Source organism: Garra rufa, chromosome 7 (genome assembly GCF_049309525.1).
Source record: "Garra rufa chromosome 7, GarRuf1.0, whole genome shotgun sequence".
Taxonomy (NCBI): domain Eukaryota; kingdom Metazoa; phylum Chordata; class Actinopteri; order Cypriniformes; family Cyprinidae; genus Garra; species Garra rufa.
The window spans coordinates 24011823-24030242 of record NC_133367.1 but is presented as its reverse complement, the minus strand read 5'-3'; the positions used below and the strand labels follow the sequence as shown (position 1 = coordinate 24030242).

Here is an 18420-nt window from a genome sequence, read left to right as displayed (position 1 = left end):
TTGTTTATTTTGCTAGAAATGAGATAGTAACTTGTTAATCATGTTAGCAACATGTTAGTAACTTGTTACTCATGTTAGAAATGTGTTAGTTACCTGCTAATCTTGTTAAAACAAGCTAGTAACTTGCTAATCATGCTAGCAACATGGTAATAATGTTAGAAACAGTCTAGTAACTTGCTAATCCTGCTAGCAACATGTTACTAACTTTTTGATCATGCTAGCAGCATGCTAGTAACCTGCTAAATGCTAGTAACTTGCTAATCTCGTTAACAACATGCTAGCATTATGCTAATCATGCTAAAAACATGTTAGCAACATGCCAGTAACTTGTTAATAATACTAACAATATGCTAGTAACGTGGTATTCATGTTTTAAGCATGCTAGCAACATGCTTATCATGTTAGAAACATGCTAACAACATGCTAGTAACTGGCTTGGGTACCATAGCAACTGCATAGTAACACCCTAGCAACCACCCTGTGTACCTTAGCAACTGCATAGCATCGTCTCCCAAGTACCTTACCAATCACATAGCAACACCCTCGCAACCACCCTGGGTACCTTAGCAATCGCATAGCATCGCCTCCCAAGTACCTTACCAACCACATAGCAACATCCTAGCAACCACCCTGGGTACCTTAGCAACCGCATAACATCGCCTCCCAAGTACCTTACCAACCACATAGCAACACCCTAGCAACCACCCTGGGTACCTTAGCAACCGCATAGCATTGCCTCCCAAGTACCTTACCAACCACATAGCAACACCCTAGCAACCACCCTGGGTACCTTAGCAACCGCATAGCATCGCCTCCCAAGTACCTTACCAACCACATAGCAACACTCTAGCAACCACCCTGGGTACCTTAGCAACCGCATAGCATCGCCTCCCAAGTACCTTACCAACCACATAGCAACACCCTAGCAACCACCCTGTGTACCTTAGCAACTGCATAGCATCGACTCCCAAGTACCTTACCAACCACATAGTAACACCCTAGCAACCACCCTGGGTACCTTAGCAACCGCATACCATCGCCTCCCAAGTACCTTACCAACCACATAGCAACACCCTAGCAACCACCCTGGGTACCTTAGCAACCACATAGCATCGCCTCCCAAGTACCTTACCAACCACATAGCAACACCCTAGCAACCACCCTGGGTGCCTTAGCAACCACATAGCATCGACTCCCAAGTACCTTACCAACCACATAGTAACACCCTAGCAACAACCCTGTGTACTTTAGCAACCGCATAGCATTGACTCCCAGGTACCTTACCAACCACATATCAACACCCTAGCAACCACCCTGGGTACTTTAGCAACCGCATACCATCACTTCCCAAGTACCTTACCAACCACATAGTAACACCCTAGCAACCACCCTGTGTACCTTAGCAACCGCATAGCATCGACTCCCAAGTACCTTACCATCCACATATCAACACCATAGCAACCACCCTGTGTACCTTAGCAACCGCATAGCATCGACTCCCAAGTACCTTACCATCCACATATCAACACCATAGCAACCACCCTGGGTACCTTAGCAACCGCATACCATCACCTCCCAAGTACCTTACCAACCACATAGCAACACCCTAGCAACCACCCTGTGTACCTTAGCAACTGAATAGCATCGACTCCCAAGTACCTTACCAACCACATAGCAACACCCTAGCAACCACCCTGTGTACCTTAGCAACTGCATAGCATCGACTCCCAAGTACCTTACCAACCACATAGTAACACCCTTGCAACCACCCTGTGTACCTTAGCAACCGCATAGCATTGACTCCCAACTACCTTACCAACCACATATCAACACCCTAGCAACCACCCTGGGTACCTTAGCAACCGCATACCATCACCTCCCAAGTACCTTACCAACCACATAGTAACACCCTTGCAACCACCCTGTGTACCTTAGCAACCGCATAGCATCAACTCCCAAGTACCTTACCAACCACATAGTAACACCCTAGCAACCGCCCTGTGTACCTTAGCAACCGAATAACATCGACTCCCAAGTACCTTACCGACCACATAGCAACACCCTAGCAACCACCATGGGTAACCGAAAACTACATTAAACTTTAAACTAGTTAAAACGGAAAACCTTCACACTTCAAGCTTTAAAACTACTTCAGACTTTCTGGCTAGGCTTTTTCAAGCCAACTTAAAGTTCGTCTACGAATTTACTATCTAGTTTAATCACTGAATTGCTCACACAACCGATTCATTCACAATGCTATATCATTAAGGAACAAACATCTTTTACAAGAAATATTTGAATACAATTGTCACGTATCTGGTCTATCTCATCATGAACTCTTGCACACACATATGAATGAGCCAAAGAATTCATTCATAAACGCTGAATCATTCTGGTCTTAATGAGTCAATGAATCATTCACGTAATCTTATATATTAATATTATAAATAGTTTAAATATATGATTATTTACTTATTTCCACAGGTGGTTGTGTCATGTTGATGACGATAACTACCTGAACCCTGGAGCTCTTCTCTCTCTCCTGACGGCCTTCCCAGCGGACGGTGATATCTATGTGGGCAAACCAAGTCTGGATCGACCAATGAGAGCCCAGGAGCTGCTGGAAGGAAATAAGACGGTCAGTTGTTTTATTGACTTTTTTTTCTTTTTACCAGCAGCCTATACCTACATTTTTCTGCCATGAACTTGTAGCAAAAGAGCCTTTTCCTTCAAGGATCAATCAGTGATTAGAGCTTTATTGCTTATTGATCTGGACAATTCTGTCTGGTCTTTTAAAACGTATAGCCTGGGAGAAAAACTGTCAATACTGTCGGGGGAATTAATCCAATCATGTACAAGGTGTGATGGCAGTAATTCGGGTGTGTGTGTTTTGTAGTCCTGCTGTCTCAGTAGTGTGTGTTTGTGTGAGGTCTGCAGAACAGACAAGCCATTCACTTCAGGTTTCCCTGTCCTCTCTTTCTCTTTGTTTCTCTGCTCTACTGATCTCTTGGGTCACAGAGGCACCTGGGTAATAAAATTGAAACCTGTCTTTTCATTTCTGCCGCCCTGCTGGACTTTACCTCTGTTCATTGGAATGAAAGACCAAAAAAAAAAAAAAAAAAAAAAAAAATTACCCTATACCCATTTCTGTAGTATTGTCTTTGCATGGGATTTTATATATATATATATATATATATTCTCATTACCATTAATAATTAGTTGTTATTATTATTTAAAATAGTTAGCTAAATGTTTAAATAAAAGAAATAAAGCACTATTTTACATTTCATTATTGTTGCCACAAGGAGAGTCAGAGACGTGCGGATCCATTTGCAGCATTTATTTAGAATAGTCAACAGGCATGAATAATCACCAGAAAACAGGAACAACGTAGGTAATCCGGGAAACAGTTCAATAGACAGGCAATGGTCGCAATGGCAGGAAGCAGGAATCGTCAACGGGGTACACAGTCCAGAGTCATACACAGATAATCCAACACAGAGAGAAACGCTTAGAATTACGACCATATGGAACGATAAGACTTCGCCAGGTGGCTGTGTGTGTGAGTGGCTTAAATGCATGTGGGTAAATGTGAAACAGGTGTTTACAGCAATCAGATCAGTGGGAAACAAGGAGCAGCTGTGTGCAGTGATTGGTGCAGTGGCTTATGGGGATTGCAGTCCAGAATGTGTGTGCAAGAGTTCATGATGAGATAGACCAGATACGTGACAGAGCCCCTCCCCAAGGAGCGGCTTCCAGACGCTCTAACCACCTAATACAACCTGGAGGGTGGTGGAGCGGAGGCGGAACAGAGGGAGGGATGGAGGGCCAGGTCCATGTAGGGGTACTGGAACCACGAACTGAGGCGGAGCCGACGGAGGGAGAAGCCATGGTGGGGGAAGGGTCGGCTCCTGCATGGGGCCGACCGACGGAGGTGGAGCCGGTGGAGCCCGAGGCGGAACCGGAGAGTCGATGGTCCTAGGTGACACCGAGGATCCGGAGGGCCAAGGCGGAGCCCAAGGCTCTGGCGACCCCGGCGCAGATGGAGGTCCGGAGGTACGCAGCGGAGCCGGAGTGACAGAGGATCGAGGCTGTGCCCACGGGAGGGAGGAGGTCCACAGAGCCGGCAGGACGGAGTGACGAGGCGCAGCCGGAGGAGTAGAGTCCAGAGGCGAAGGTGGGGCGACGACTGACCGGGGCGGAGCCGGAGAGACGATGGAGCCCGGAGGAGCTGGTGGGCCGACGGCCGACAACGGAGACGAGGGAGCACAGAGCCGGGGTGGAGCCGCAGGGTCGGAGGGCCGAGGTGGAGTCCAGGACTCTGAGACTGGAGGTGATGGTGAGGGATCCCTCAGTCTGGACACCGATGGAGACTGGCAGTCCCACGGCAAGTCCTCTGCACCGAAGGTGGGATGTGGGTGAGCAGAGGGACTGTCAGGAGACAGAGGTGGCGGAACTGGAGCAGCAGGGAGGGTGGGTGGGAACAGTCCATGCATGAGCTCCGTGACCAGAACCGGGCAGACAGGAATCTCAGGACGACTGGATGGAACCAGCGGAGTCTCTGGAAGGCTGGGCGGAACCAGCGGAGGCTCTGGAAGGCAGGGCTGAACCGGCGGAGGCTCTGGAAGGCTGGGCTGAACCGGCGGAGGCTCTGGAAGGCTGGGCTGAACCAGCGGAGGCTCTGGAAGGCTGGGCGGAACCAGCGGAGGCTCTGGAAGGCTGGGCGGAACCAGCGGAGGCTCTGGAAGGCTGGGCGGAACCAGCGGAGGCTCTGGAAGGCTGGGCGGAACCAGCGGAGGCTCTGGAAGGCTGGGCGGAACCAGCGGAGGCTCTGGAAGACTGGCCTGAACCAGCGGAGGCTCTGGAAGGCTGGGCTGAACCAGCGGAGGCTCTGGAAGGCTGTCTTGAGGAGCGGGCTCTGGACGACGCTCTTGTGAAGCGGGCTCTGGACGATGCTCTTGAGGAGCGGGCTCTGGAGAACTGGACGACCCCAGCGGAGATTCAGGAGGGCTGGGCGTCTCCAGTGGAGACTCTGGAAGAGCAGGCTCTGAGCGAGCGGTCACTGGAGGGTGCTCTGGCGGCACAGTCACTGGAGGGCGCTCTGGCGGCGCAGTCACTGGAGGGCGCTCTGGCGGTGCAGTCACTGGAGGGCGCTCAGACTGTGCGGTCGTGTTTTGGCTTGACTCAGGATATGAGGTCGCTGCTTTGGCAGGTGCTGACCGTAAGAGACCGACTGTTCGTGCTGACATTAGTGGTGGGTCCTCTAGGCTGGACGTGAATCTTTGCCAAGCCGTGGTGAAATGTGGGTGTTGTGATTCTGGGCTAGTGGCCATCTTGTGAACAGGCTCGGGAGGGGCGGCCATCTTATGCTGTGGCTCGGAGCTGGAACTTACTGTGGGAAGATGGTTCTCTTCCACAATTCCCACAGTAAAAGGAGAGCCACACAACAAAAGAGCAAGATCTATATAATATTGCAGAGTCCAGCCAGGTTCACACATTGGCATGAGGGAAGCCAATGGCTCTAAGAGTCCTCCCCGAAAGAAAATCATCAGGCACTGCTCCTCCATAGTCGACTGATTAGCTAATTCGATGAAGTCCATAGCATACTCCTCAATAGTCCGCTCATCCTGCTTGAAACGCATGATCTGTACAGTGGTGTTCGTGCTGGAACCGGATGACACCATACTCGCTGCTGGATCCTTTTGCAGCATTTATTTAGAATAGTCAACAGGCATGAATAATCACCAGAAAACAGGAACAACGTAGGTAATCCGGGAAACAGTTCGCAATGGTCGCAATGGCAGGAAGCAGGAATCGTCAACGGGGTACACAGTCCAGAGTCATACACAGATAATCCAACACAGAGAGAAACGCTTAGAATTACGACCATATGGAACGATAAGACTTCGCCAGGTGGCTGTGTGTGTGAGTGGCTTAAATGCATGTGGGTAAATGTGAAACAGGTGTTTGCAGCAATCAGATCAGTGGGAAACAAGGAGCAGCTGTGTGCAGTGATTGGTGCAGTGGCTTATGGGGATTGCAGTCCAGAATGTGTGTGCAAGAGTTCATGATGAGATAGACCAGATACGTGACAATTGTATTCAAATATTTCTTGTTTATTTTTTCTTTTCTCTTCTGATTTTCATAGAGAAATATGAAGCAGGCATACTGTTTTTGTCAGATTTTGTGTCCTAATCATCATCATCAAAAAAAAAAAAAAAAACAGATATAATAATAATAATAATAATATATATATATATTTTTTTGATGATTAGGACACAAAATCTGACAAAAACAGTATGCCTGCTTCATATTTCTCTATGAAAATCAGAAAATAAAATAAAAAATAAACAAGAAATAGTAAGAAATATTTGAATACAATGAAATGTAAAATAGTGCTTTATTTCTTTTATTTAAACATTTAGCTAACTATTTTAAACAATAATAACAACTAATTATTAATGGTAATGAGAGTTGACATAATATTTTAAGTATTTTTAGAGTATTTTTAATACATGTACTTAGCATATGTTTATATAAAATGTGTACCTTTTATAAATAGCCCTTTAAAAATAAATTATGGAATCTATTACATACAAAATATGTTCATTTACAATGTTCATATTTTATAAATAATACTTATATTTAAATTATAAATATATTTTTTATTTTAACATTTTTAATTAAAATATTTTGAATAAATATTTTTTTAACAAATATTAATTATATGTCTATATAAAATGTTTATACAATTTTAATTAAAATATTTATATAATATAATGTTATATATATTTTATTTTAAATATAAATATATACAAATTTAATATTTTATTTATTATATTTTATTACATGTAAAGTATACATTTACATTGTAAATATATATTTTTATTATTAAAATATTTAAATAAATAAAATATTTTAAAATACATATTAAGTATTATAAAATATTAAGTCTATATAAAATACATATTAAGCAGGGCTCGCAAATTTTCAAAATCTCTGGTAGCCCTTCGGGCAGGTACTCTTCAGGTTTTGGTAGCCCAAAAATTAATTTAACTAGCCCAAATAAAAAAAAAAGACAATTTTCTTTTTAAATATAGGAAATCAGGAGTCTAAATGTCAATCAAAAATGTTTTCAATACACAAATATAAACAAATATCAAGGAAGGAATTTTATTTCACTATTTAGTTTATCTGCAGAATATTAAAATATCAATTTAAGGCAATTTCTTTATTTTTTTTAAATATATATAAATTAATAAATAAATATTTTTTAAATGGGTTTTTTATATAAAAACGGTTTTTTTTATATAAAAACTGCTTTTTTATGTAAAATTCACTTTATAAAAGACCCACATTTCTAACTTTGATTCTTGGGGATAACATGGATAATTTCACATGGTTTAGTGTAAGATTTTTGCCCATCTTTTGGAAAATCCAGTTTTAAAAGTAAAAAAAAAAACAACTACAAATAACTTTTACCAGTAGGTGGCTGCAGAGCTCCACTATTTGCTATTTGACCACCTGAAAAATATTTTTTCACAAGTTTTTTCAGTTGAAATCATATTTACAGTACAGACCAAAAGTTTGGACACACCTGAATGAGAAGGTGTGTCCAAACTTTTGGTCTGTACCGTGTGTGTGTGTGTGTGTGTGTGTATATAATTAATGTTTGTATTATTTTATTACATATAAAGTATGTTTACATTATAAATATATTTTTTATTTTACATTTTTTAATTAAAATAAGTATTAATTATAATATTATTATTTATAATATATTATTATTATCATTATTATTAATTATAATATTAATTAGAAATAAATATTTTATAAATACATATTAAGTATATGTCTATATAAAATGTTTATACATTGCTGCTGGCCAGTCAAGCACTCCAGCACCATGGTAATTTATCCAACTTTTGGTGCTTTTGGCAGTGTGGGTAGGTGCCAAATTCTACTGGAAAATGAAATCAGCATCTTTAAAAAATGAAATCAGCATCTTTAAAAAATGAAATCAGCATCTTTAAAAAATGAAATCAGCATCTTCCTTCTGCTGGTCAGCAGAAGGAAGCATGAAGTGCTCTAAAATGTCTTGGTAAACGGGTACAGTGACTTTGGTTTTCAAAAAACACAGTGGACCAACACCAGCAGATGACATTGCACCCCAAATCATCACAGACTGTGGAAACTTAACACTGGACTTCAAGCAACTTGGGCTATGAGCTTCTCCACTCTTCCTCCAGACTCTAGGACCTTGGTTTCCAAATGAAATACAAAACTTGCTCTCATCTGAAAAGAGGACTTTGGACAACTGGGCAACAGTCAATTTCTTCTTCTCCTTAGCCCAGTTAAGATGACCCCTGACGTTGTCTGTGGTTCAGGAGTGGCTTAAAAGAGGAATACGACAATTGTAGCCACATTCCTTGACACGTGCGGTTCTCTCGGTTGGTTGTGAATCTTTTTCTTCCACACTTTTTCCTTCCACTCAACTCTGTTAACATGCTTGGATGCAGCACTCTGTGAACAGCCAGCTTCTTTGGCAATGAATGTTTGTGGCTTATATATATATATATATATATATATATATATATTAGTTGTGGTGTCACTCCCCTAACTCTCTCCCTCTTCCTCTCCTGCTTCCTTTGCTTTGTTCTTCAACATCTCCCTCTATATATAACACTGCTTTTTCTCAGTTGGACACTCGAAGCCCCACTGAATCTAAACTGCTTCTTTCATTCCGGTGAACACAACCTGATCCGTCCTATCTGCCTCTCTGTGTGTCCTCTGTGTTGTTTATGTCCACATTTATATGTCTGGCTGGACAGGCCACAACTCCCTACAGGGGAGGAAAACGGTCGAAAGGATGAGAGGACAGAAAAGAGCCGTGTGTTACCTTGAGGATAACAGACACATGGAGGAATGAAGGAGGGATAAACGGATGTGGGGACGAGTAGATGGACACGGTCAGATTTATGCCCCTGTCCCTTATGATGCTCCACAGAATCCCACAGGAAAACAAACCTGCTCAGACTTTTAGAAAAGCCAGGAAACGGAGCGAAGATAAGCTCAGAGAGCTTACAAAGGGAGAGAAAGTCATGGTTTAAAGAAGTGATTCAAATTTAAATTAAAGGACATAGAAAAGTATAAATATAGTATTGGTGGTGGGTATTTGACTCTTTTAATATGTTAGTTATGCCAGTGGGTGACAACAAATGTCTGTCTATGAGCCACAAATGAATGAATGAATGAGCCAATGAATCATTCATTCAACTGATTCATTCATAAACACTAACTCATTCATGCACAAAACAAGCGACTGTCTCAATGAGTCAATTAACCATTCACTTAATATTATATATAGTTCAAATACATTAAATTATATAATACTGTGCATAATATCAAATTTTCCATATATTTTTTTAAATGCATGAAATGTAAGAATTAGCTACTGTATATATTATTTTTACCCATTGCATTCAGAAATACTAAATCATTAAGGAACAAAACAGTGACCAAATATGTGACCCTGGACCACAAAACCAGTCTTAAGTCGCTGGGGTATATTTGTAGCAATAGCCAAAAATACATTGCATGGGTCAAAATTTTTGATATTTCTTTTATGCCAAAAATCATTAGGAAATTAAGTAAAGATCATGTTCCATGAAGATTTTTGGTAAAATTCCTACTGTAAATACATCAAAATGTAATTTTTGATTTGTAAAATGCATTGTTAAGAACCTAATTTGGACAGCTTTAAAGGTGATTTTCTCAGTAATTAGATTTTTTTGCACCCTCAGATTCCTGATATTCAAATAGATGTATCTCGGTCAAATATTGTCCTATCCTAACAAACTATGCATCAATAGAAAGCTTATTTGTTGAGCTTTCATATGATGTATAAATCCCAGTTTTGTAAAATTTTACCTTATGACTGGTTTTGTGGTCCAGGGTCACATATATTAATCAGTCATTCAACTGCTTCATACAAAAATGTTGAATCATGCATGAGCAAACACGCACAAGTTTTTATGAATGAGCCAATGATTCATTCATTCAACTGATTCATTCATAAACAGTAAATCATTTAGGGGACTGTCTTATGAGTCAATGAATCGTTCACTTAATATTTTAAATTAATACTTTATATAGTTCAGTAGATATTACTGTACATAATATATATTTTTCATATATATATATATATATATATATATATATATATATATATGTATATATACACACACACACACACACACACACACGCTTGAAATGTAAAATTTAGCTACTGTATATAATGTATTTCTACCCATTGCACAAAGTATTCTGAGGAACCTGCTTTTAGGTTCATCTGAAAGTGTTTTTGCTTAAATACCTTCTTTAGGTGAGGCTTTTTACTCAAAACCTTAGCGAGTCTCCACATGTTCTTCTGTTCAACTCTCACTCACTGACCGATTGCACCACTGGAACTTCAGATGTTTTATAACCTTGATTCTTTAATCATAGGCAACTGTAGCGATAAGACATGAAAATGTAAGATATGTTCTTTAAATGTTCATATCAGTGCACAATCTTGTGTGCTGTATAGAGCCACATCCTTAGGCTGATGTGGAAGATGAGTGGTTGACTTTTCATCTGTTTTGTTTCAGAGGGACGTCCATTTCTGGTTCGCTACAGGAGGGGCTGGTTTCTGTCTGAGCAGGAAGCTGGCAGAGAAGATGGCACCATGGGCAAGGTGAGGCCTGATTCAGCGGCCATTTCATGCATATGTTGGTACTTGTGCCTTGGTGCCTCAATTTTTTCTCCTAGACAGCAATGAGACTGAATTGAGAGCATCTGTTAGTTGCATGTCTCTATTTGCAGTGGTCCCAGGTTCGAGCAGACCTCTGCCGTGATCATGTTACCTGATGACTGTACGGTGGGCTTTATAGTTGAGAGGCGTCTGGGAATCTCAATGGTCCATAGCAACATGTTCCACTCTCATCTGGAAAACCTACTTCTTCTTAGCCCTAGCGATATCCCAAAACAGGTGAGATTTTTTTAGTGGTGGCTGTAGGTATTGCTTATTTAAGCATCAAAAACTGGCCTGCTAACCCGCTATGACCAGGTTGGACAACCAGCATAAAGCCAGCCTAGGAAGAAGCATGATCAGAAGCCTTTTCTGAAGCATCTAAGTATGTTTTGAACCACCTAGAACAAGCAATCACTAAGACTACCCTAGCAGCCACCTAGCAATGCCCTAGAAACATCTACTGTAGAATACTTTACCTTCCTCCTAGCAAAGCGCTAACAATCACTTAGGCAAGCATTCACAACAACTTAGCATATTTAGCAACTTTAGCACTGGATGTTAATACGTATTGCTTAAAGATTTCAATTATTTAAGCTCAAAGAACTGTACTTAAGAATTTTATTTTAAAGAACTGCAGGGTAATATTTTATGGCAAAAAAAAATGGATGCTAATATTTGACCTCAAAGAACTGAAGGCTAATATTTGACCTCAAAGAACTGAAGGCTAATATTTTACCTCAAAGAACTGAAGGTTAATGTTTTACCACAAAGAATTGAGGGCTAATATTTACCTCAAAGAACTGAAGGCTAATATTTGACCTCAAAGAACTGAAGGCTAATATTTGACCTCAAAGAACTGAAGGCTAATATTTTACCTCAAAGAACTGAAGGTTAATGTTTTACCACAAAGAACTACTGAAGGCTAATATTTTACCTCAAAGAACTGAAGGCTAATATTTACCACAATGAACTGAATGCTAATATTTACCTCAAATAACTGAAGGCTAATATTTACCACAAAGAACTGAAGGCTAATATTTCCCCTTAAATAACTGAAGGCTAATATTTACCACAAAGAACTGAAGGCTAATATTTCCCCTTAAATAACTGAAGGCTAATATTTACCACAAAGAACTGAAGGCTAATATTTCCCTTTAAATAACAGAAGGATAATATTTACCACAAGGAACTGAAGGCTAATATTTACCTCAAATAACTAAAGGCCAATATTTACCACAAAGAACTGAAGGCTAATATTTACCTCAAAGAACTGAAGGCTAATATTTACCACAATGAACTGAAGGCTAATATTTACCTCAAATAACTAAAGGCCAATATTTACCACAAAGAACTGAAGGCTAATATTTACCTCAAATAACTGAAGGTTAATATTTACCACAAAGAACTGAAGGCTAATATTTCCCCTTAAATAACTGAAGGCTAATATTTACCACAAAGAACTGAAGGCTAATATTTACCTCAAATAACTGAAGGCTAATATTTACCTCAAATAACTAAAGGCCAATATTTACCACAAAGAACTGAAGGCTAATATTTACCTCAAATAACTGAAGGCTAATATTTACCTCAAATAACTAAAGGCCAATATTTACCACAAAGAACTGAAGGCTAATATTTACCTCAAATAACTGAAGGTTAATATTTACCACAAAGAACTGAAGGCTAATATTTACCTCAAATAACTAAAGGCCAATATTTACCACAAAGAACTGAAGGCTAATATTTTACCTTAAAGAATACTAATATATTAGCTGCCAAAACACATTTTGTCCAAAAATGAGATGGTTATTCAAAATCAGACTACTTGCTCAATTCTAACAGCATGTTATTTGTTCTTCCTATTAGCCAAAAGGCTAATATTTACCTCAAATAACTAAAGGCCAATATTTACCACAAAGAACTGAAGGCTAATATTTACCTCAAATAACTGAAGGTTAATATTTACCACAAAGAACTGAAGGCTAATATTTCCCCTTAAAGAATACTAATATATTAGCTGCCAAAACACATTTTGTCCAAAAATGAGATGGTTATTCAAAATCAGACTACTTGCTCAATTCTAACAGCATGTTATTTGTTCTTCCTGTTTGTTTCTCTACCTCTAACACTGAAGGTGACTCTCAGCTATGGATGGTTCGAGAATAAAATGAACAGTGTTGAGCTAAAAGGAGTTTTTACCAAAGATGAAGATCCGTCCAGGTTAGTCATGCACACACCTTCACACACCCACAGGCCCTGTGGATACAGATTTGCTATTTATGACTAAAAGATGACGCATACTGCCGCTAACTCCACTTTCCTTTGTGCATTCAAGAGAAATTACAAGAAAAAGTGAAGTTAAAATTAGATATAGCCACTTTAAACTGACGTAAAAACATGTTATCCTTTTACTAAAGTTCCTGAAATCTAATTTCATGCTAATACTTCTATGTTTATCTGCAAAATATGCTTACCGCAGTGAGTGTGGTATCTTCTCGCATATCTTTTTGCCTGTGTTAGCACTAAACATCCAAGCCTTTTCTGTTATCACCCCAAATCCATGCTTACACACTTCGTGAGCAGACATCTCTTACGGGCAGTTCTTCATTGTGTGACTTAATCTACTTAATCTGAGTAAATTTGTCTGTATGTATCGGCAAACTCCTCACAGACTAAAAGGTTTTGCGTTTTCCTCAAAAGATAACACATACTTGTTTTAAAAACCTAGTAAAGTTTGGTTCCTGCTCAAGATTTCGCAAACTTCAACCTGGGTTTAAAGCCAAAGCTATATAAAACAAACGAATCCTTTTCGTTTTTAGGCATTTTTTTTTAAATCTATGACTTTTAAAAACTCATCACTTTTCTTTTTCAGGTTCAGAACAGTCCATTGTCTTCTGTACCCTACAACAAATTGGTGCCCTGTAGCCCTCAAAAGCGCCTTGGCATGGAATCAGCAATGATGCAAAGGACTAAATGAACAATAATCATGTATAATGTGAGAAGTTCAATGCATAAAGTTTCCTTACAAGACATTTGAATCAAGCAATCAAGCCGAAAGCACTGCATGTTGGTCAAATGAGGAGACTGAGAAACCTCAATGTTTAACTGAGCCAATATTGTTATTGACATTGGAAGTGTAACTTCTGTCTACACGCTGCACATTTTCGTTATTATGTGATATTTTGATTCATTGAATCCTACTTGTAATTATTATTAAATAACACGTCTCTGTCAATGCACTGTAAATTTGCTTTGAAATCAGTTCACTTGATGAATTTTCTGTTTTTAAATCAAACGATTTCAAAACAGGGTAATCAGATTTGTTTCTTTATGTTATCATTTGTATTCTTGTATTTGCACTGTACGCATTTTGATTACTGTAATGTTTTTGTAGTTCATGATTTACATGAAGCACTTCAGATAAGTGGATGTCCACTAAACTATGTTGTGAAATACATTTTTATACAGTGTTAGGTAAATAAAGATTATTTTCCTGTATAATGATTCTGAATGATTTCCTAACTTGTTGTGGTTGTGTATTTCCTACATTAGACAGGTAGTGAATTAATGCATTTATGTAAGTAAAATATCCATATTTAAAACTTTATAAACCGTAATCTATAGTAAAACAAAACACCAGTCATGAATTAAACGTACAAAATGAGGATTTGTAAAGAAAAAGGTCGGAGCATTACTAGCCTTTATTGGAAGATGAAAGATGAAGTCATATATACCTAGTGTCGAAAGGCCTTTGATGAACTTATGAGTGCACATTGATCACATGGATGGACCTTTGGAAAACTTCTTTCTTTCTTTCTTTCTTTCTTTCTTTCTTTCTTTCTTTCTTTCTTTCTCATTTTAAACAAGACATCTGTGTTATTAAAAAGATGAGAATTATTTAATAGTCTCTTACTGGCTTCTATACATAGGCTTTCCATGAAACAAACAAAAAAAAAAGTGTAAATGAATATAAAATTTTTAAACCACATATTATATAGACACTTCATATTTAAATGTGTTTTATTATTTAATTTAATGTGTATATACAGTCAAGCCCGAAATTATTCATACCCCTGGCAAATTCTGACTTAAAATTACTTTTATTCAACCAGCAAGTTTTTTTTTTTTTTTTTTTTGTGACCGGAAATAACACAGGCTTCTCCCAAAAGATAATGTACAAGAGGCATCATTGTAGAAATATATATATATTAAAACTTTTATTTACATTTGAACAAAAAGTGGCATGTCTAAAATTATTCATGCCCTTTGCAAACTGTCACAGTCTATGGGAAAATCCAAAGTTCTATACCATTCCAAATAGTCCAAGCTGTTCTAAAGCATCCTAATTACCCTGATTCATTGGGAGAACTTCTGACTTCTGGTCTTCTGTTTTATGGTCAGTTGAAACAAAAATTGAATTGTTTGGCCACAATGATGTAGCCTTCATTTGGCATAAAAAAGGATAAGCCTTCAACCGTAAGAACACCATCCCCACTTTCAAAAATGGTGGTGGGAACCTAATGCTTTGGGGGTGTTTTTCAGTCGGTGGACCAGGGAACCTAATCACAGTAAACGGCACCATGAAAAAGGAGCAATACATCAAAATTCTCAAAAACAACATCAGGCAGTCTGCAGAGAAACTTGGCCTTTCAGCACGACAACGACCCAAAACACACAGCAAAAGTGGAGAAGAATTGGTTAGCAGACAAAAACATTAACGTTTTGCAGTGGCTCAGCCAGAGTCCTGACTTAAATCCAATTGAGAAACTGTGGAGGGAGCTAAAGATCAGGGTGATGGCAAGGAGACCCTCCAACCTGAAAGAGTTGGAGCTCATCGCTAAAGATGAATGGGCAAAAATACCAGTGGAGACATGCAAAAAGCTGGTCAGCAATTATAGGAAGCGTTTGATTGCTGTAATAGCCAATAAAGGCTTTTCTAATGATTATTGAGAAGGGTGTGAATAATTTTGGACATGCCACTTTTTGTTCAAATGTAAATAAAAGCTGAGAAAATTTTTTTTTTTTTCCACAATGATGCATCTTGTACATCATCTTATTATCTTTTGGGAGAAGCCTGTGTCATTTCTGGTTAAAAAAAAAAAAAAAAAAAAAAAAAACTTGGTGGTTGAATAAAAGTAACTTTAAGTCAGAATTTGCCAGGGGTATGAATAATTTCCAGCTTGACTGTATAATGTATTATACTTTCAATAAAACTTTGCAACAGTCTTTTTTATGCATGTTTTGATGTTTGATACACACTTTTGACCAGCAGGCATCACTAGAGTGTGGTGTTTCAAGCGCTTCGAAATAATTTGGCGATCATTTGCAATTGGTTTAAATGATTCTAAACTTTGAAAAGTTTTTTTCTCCCATCACTTTCCTTTATTAACCTCCCAGAGCCATGTTGAGTACTTTTATAATGGATGGATGCACTTTATTAGACTCAACAGCCATTTACTGCCATTATAAAGCTTAGAAGAGCCATGATTTTTTTTTTTTTTTTTAAATATAACTCTGATTGTATTTGTTTGAAAGAAGAAAGTCATATACACCTAGGAAACCTAAGGGTGAGTAAATCATGGGGTAGTTTTAATTTTTGGGTGAACTATCCCTTTAAGACAGGCCCTGACAGACAGTTGGCGCTAGCCCTTTAAGACAGCCTACCAATCAAATGAATCAAGCAATCAAGTGGAATGCAGTCAGTGTGAACAAAGAGAGAGTTTGGTACACCAAACAAACTAGCACAACTTAAGTATGGATTACAAGGCCCAACCAACCACAACATCTTCTTCTCAGTAAGTTTGATTCATTTTGTTATGTCTGCTGGTAGCTGATTTCCCTTTGAAGTGCTTATGTTTGGGCTGGAGAAGCCAAAACCTTTGAAATGTTGCCCTGTATTTGTTTATATGTTGGATTAGTTGAGTATTTACCTGGATTGGCTTGTTTAGTGTTGAAAGGCCTTTGATGAACTTTTGAGTGCACTGTATATAAAATAATAAATGCTTTATGTGTTTTGTTTTCTAAACTTTCTACCTCAGAGTATCGGTACAGCATCAAATGACCCTTTTACTTGTTTTACAACTCAAATTTGGAAAGTTTTCTTTCAGCCCCATAAGTCTTTATGTCTACCTGTGACATTCAGTAGACCAACTTAAACCAACCAGAGAAGAAGATCTGAAATCTCATTTTCTGCCGTCTGCTCACCGCCTGATCTGTGTGGCCATAAAAGCAGCTGGAGATAATAAAAACCCTCACACGCTCTGATTTGTCTTGTCGGACACAGGGAGGTTTATAATGCCACCACGGCACCACAAGAACTGCAGGCATTTAAATGCTCTTTTTTAATTAGCCACTGTAACTATTATATATTATTAGTTATTACATCATAAATAGTGTGTGAGTGTGTGTGTGTATATATATATATATATATATATACATACATACATACACTGAACTATTTTGTTTTATTTTATTTTGCACTGAGATTATTACAGTATACAAAATATATTGTGCCACTAATTTAGTTTTTATATAAAACATTTAATATTATATAGGTTTTAAATAAATATAGTATTTAACTGTATGTATATATTTTTAATAAATATATAAAGAAATTGTATTCATATACAATGAACTATTTTATTTTTATTCATTTTACAGTAAGATTATTATAGTACACAAAAATATGTTGAACTGGCACTAATTTAGATTATATAAAATAGTTAATATATTTTTATACATTTAATATTATATAAGTTTTAAATAAATATATTATTTCTAAGTATATTATTTAAAAAAAATATTTTGAAGTAAGATTGTTATTATAGTGTACACAATATATTGAAGGGTCTCTAATTTATTATAAATAAGGGTTTTATTTTCAGAATTATTATTATTATTACTACTATTAATAATAATAATAATAATAAAGTACATTTCAGTATTCATGAAAATATTGTAATGCAAATAATTTATTTTAATTTTTATTTTAAATATTTAAATATTTTTTGCATTTTCATAACTTCCAGTAATAGTAATAATAAAAAAAATTATTATTATTATTCAGATTGTAAAGTACATTTCAGCATTTAAGAAAATATTTTACAAAATATTTAAGTTAAATTTCAGAATTTCTTTTAAATATCATCTGTGCATTTTCAGAATTTATAACAATAGTAATATTAATAATAATAATATTATAGTATAAAATACAGTATTAAAATATTTTATTATTATTCACGTTGTAAAGTACATTTTCAGTATTCATGAAAATATTTTCATGACATTTTTTCCCCTATTATTTAGTTATTTAATTATTCTGTATTTATATACAATGAACTATTTATTTTACTTTATTTCATTTATTTTACAGTAAGATTATTATAGTACACAAAAATATGTTGAAGTGCCACTAATTTAGATTATATAAAATAGTTAATATTTATATAAATGTAATATAAATATTATGTTTATTTAAAACTTATCTAATAAAATATACTTATTATATATATAAAAAGGAAATATTAACATTTATATACACTGGACTATTTATTTTTTTATTTTTTTTAAGTAAGATTGTTGTTATTATTATAGTGTTCATGATATATTGAAGTGTCACTAATTTAGTT

At 37.3% G+C, this 18420-nt stretch overlaps 1 protein-coding gene across 1 annotated transcript in view; it reads left to right on the top strand.

Moving 5' to 3' along the window:
- Positions 1–14271, top strand: part of mfng (MFNG O-fucosylpeptide 3-beta-N-acetylglucosaminyltransferase) — a 28698-nt gene extending 14427 nt beyond the window's left edge. Inside the window, exons 4-8 of the mRNA XM_073844259.1 lie at positions 2485–2638; positions 10650–10735; positions 10864–11029; positions 12927–13012; positions 13665–14271. Of these exons, the coding sequence (XP_073700360.1) occupies positions 2485–2638; positions 10650–10735; positions 10864–11029; positions 12927–13012; positions 13665–13752 (580 nt within the window). The 3' untranslated portion in view covers positions 13753–14271. The remainder of the gene's footprint in view (positions 1–2484; positions 2639–10649; positions 10736–10863; positions 11030–12926; positions 13013–13664) is intronic.
- Positions 14272–18420: the final 4149 nt, after the last annotated feature.